This window comes from Hylobates moloch, unplaced genomic scaffold, assembly GCF_009828535.3.
Source record: "Hylobates moloch isolate HMO894 unplaced genomic scaffold, HMol_V3 SCAFFOLD_10, whole genome shotgun sequence".
NCBI classification, from domain to species: domain Eukaryota; kingdom Metazoa; phylum Chordata; class Mammalia; order Primates; family Hylobatidae; genus Hylobates; species Hylobates moloch.
The window spans coordinates 108489074-108491986 of NW_026652285.1; the positions used below are offsets into that span (position 1 = coordinate 108489074).

General features: G+C 57.4%; 1 protein-coding gene across 5 annotated transcripts in view; it reads right to left on the minus strand.

The window, feature by feature from the left end:
* Positions 1-1716: 1716 nt before the first annotated feature.
* The window catches only part of ENTR1 (endosome associated trafficking regulator 1), a 9054-nt gene continuing 7857 nt past the window's right edge, over positions 1717-2913 (minus strand). For all 5 annotated transcript variants that reach the window (XM_032165667.2, XM_032165669.2, XM_032165668.2 and 2 more), the window contains one exon: positions 1717-2679. In XM_032165667.2, coding sequence (XP_032021558.1) covers positions 2580-2679 — 100 coding nt within the window. In that variant the 3' untranslated portion in view covers positions 1717-2579. The remainder of the gene's footprint in view (positions 2680-2913) is intronic.

Sequence of the window (2913 nt, forward strand, 5' to 3'; positions counted from 1 at the left end):
TCCCGCCTCCTGAGGCGCGGGGCCTGCCGGGACGACCGCTGCGGCCTGCCGGGACTAGAAGGGCGAACACCTCGGTGCTGCCCTCCCGCGGCCGCCCTGGGGGCCGCCTCCGCGCGCTCTGGAGGGGCGCGGGTGGACGCGGGACTTCAAGGCAGGAGACAGGCGGAGACAGGCACCCGGCCACTCGGTCACCATCCGGAAGACCGGCCCTCACTGGCTGTGACCTTCGGCCATCGCTGGACCTCTCTGTGCCTGTTTCATCCTCTGTTAACGGACATCTTGGGGTTTGGTTAAGCAACCGATGAGAAAGTCTACGTGAAAGGCTTTTCCCCAGCCTGCCCTGCATGCTCAGGGCCGCCGAGGCCAGGCCGATCTCCAGGCACGTGCAGGAGACTGAAGCCAGAGGGTGGGGGCCCGCACCACGCAAGACTCGCTTCCCTGGTCACCTGTGCATACCCTCTGGGCCCTCTGGGGTGTCCTGGCCTGGAGAGCTGCCCCGGGGCCCTCCCCTAAGTGGGCATTCATTCCTTCAGGAGCCTGCCAGGGCTAACTCAGCCGGGAGCTGGGCAGGGGCCTACAGTTCCTGGCTCCTGAGAGCTTGTAAGCATCGGTGCTGCAGAGACATCCTGGGCCCAGCCAGTTGAGGGGGCGTCCACTCCAGCCTGGGGGAGCTGGGGGCATCAGCTGGAGAATAAAAGGGGTTTGCCCTGTCTACCTAGGAGGTGAGCTTTTGGTGGCAAAGGGCTAGGCCCAGGTGAGGCCAGACTGGGAGCCAGGGATTGGCAAGAAACAGATGGAGGGGATGGAACCAGGCAGCTGTGGGCTCCTCGAGCGCCTCGTTTCAGTTTCTGCGTCGTTGGGACCTGCCCAAGTGGGGCTTGAAATCCGGAGGCAGAGGCAGGCACTAAATACCGTGCCACAAGTTGTATTTTTAAACTTAACTATCGAACGCTTCAAACACAGACACCAAAAGAGAGGGGTGCGCAAAACCCACATGCCCATCCCCACCGCACTTCCCTGGGCCCCACCTGCTGCATGAGCCGCTGGCATGAGGGCCAGGAGACCACCCCACTTCACCTGCATCTGGTGGATGCGACCTGCCTGGCGATCTGGCCTTCGTGACCCCCACCCCATCAAATGCTGTCTCTCCCAAAGGGCCTCAGGGAAGGTCTGTGGCCTGAGGCATCCTCGCCAGATGCCCCCATCCTGCTGCTACAGGGCTCCCAGAGCTGCCTACACACTCAGAACCTCATTCCGGCACTTTCCCACCACAGCACCCTGTCTCAAGTCAGCTCCGCCAACAGAATCCAGAGCCTGCTTTCACCAACCAGCAGGAGCGGGAGGCGCATAGGGCTAGGCAGCAGGACTGCTCCACAGCGACTGCTGGAAAGCTCTGGCCTTCACCTGTAGCTAAGGCCAGGGGTCTAGCAGTTCAGATGCCTTGTTTGAAAAATTCAACCATGTGATCTGAAAAGATGCTCCAACGCTAGAATCCAGTCTATCCAGCCCTGAAACGTGCAGCTGCGTGACTCACACGTCCATCATGTGTGGGTCCCTGTGGTCAGGCTCAGGCAGCAGTGGTCTGAGTCTGCCCCTAACCCCGAGGGCTGAGGACCTGAAGAGAATCTGCCAGCACAAGGCACCAGTTAGGGCAAGAGCAAGTGAGGTGTGGAAGGCCACGGCGTTCTCCAAGGACTGCTAAGTCAGCAGAGAAGAGACAGTGCGGTGAACCACAGAATTTATTAAATAAGAAAGCTATCAATTGGAACAGGAGAAAAAAAAAGTTTAAAAAAAATCTATAGGAAAATAGTGAAAAAAGCATTTAGTGCTCGTCGCCGTCCCTCTGTGGGAGGCCGTCAGAAAGGCAGCTGGGACCTCACAGACCCGGGCACATACTTGAAATTCCTGAATTCTAAACTGCATTGTACAAAATGCCACTTTAAACATCCACCAGAACTCCCAGCCAAAGAGGCACATCTGGACAGCTTCACAGCACGGAATGTGTGACCTTGGTCCCCATGGGTCCTGGGGGAGGACAGCAGCCATGCGGTGGCCCCTGCGCACTCAGGCCATGACTGCAGGGACCGCCCGCTGGAGCCACAAGTGACCTGGAAGCCAGAGGGAGCCCTGAGTGTTGGCGGAAGGCACAGGTCCCTGCCCAGGGTGGCCATCTCAGAGGCACATTTAGTGTTTGTTCTACTTACGAAATCAAGGACAATCAACTGTACTTATCTTACAACTGATGTTCTGGGGTGGGATTGGAAAACACTGATTCCAGAACCGCTCTTTTTCTTAAAATCGCTGGCTTTTATGACAATGTCTTCCAAGAGCGGATTAGAATCTATAAAATCGCAGGAATTTCGCCAAGGAGGGCTGCACAGAAACCAGAGACAACTCGGCGAGGGCTGCTCCCATTGCGGTGGCCAAGAACTGGCTGAGGGCACGACACTAGACTCTTGCGATAAACGCTTTACTCTGGGTGAAGACTGCATATTTAAGGACACAACTGCACATTTAGATCAAGCGGTGGCGACCTCAGGGCATACACGGAGCTTCATGCTGAGAACACCCAGGGGTCCTCAAGAGTCTTCCTCCTCGTCTTTAATTTCAGAAATTCTGTCTATAGATTTAAGGAGTTCAGCAACAAGATTCAGTGTCTCAGCTCCGGAAACCAGTTGCCTGAAAACAAGCACGGATATCAGGATGGGTGGCAGCAGCTACTCAGCAGCAACAGGGTTCTGGGGGGAGAAAGAGAAGGGGCTGGAGGGGAAGCGGGGTGTTCCACAGGGGAGGTGGGGGAGAAAGGGGAGGGGTTGGTAGGGGGGAAAAAGGGAGGGGTTCCAAGGGGTAGGGGAAGGGGAGAGGTTCTGAGTGGGAGGAAGGGGAGGGTTTCCACGGTGGGGGGGGGGGGGG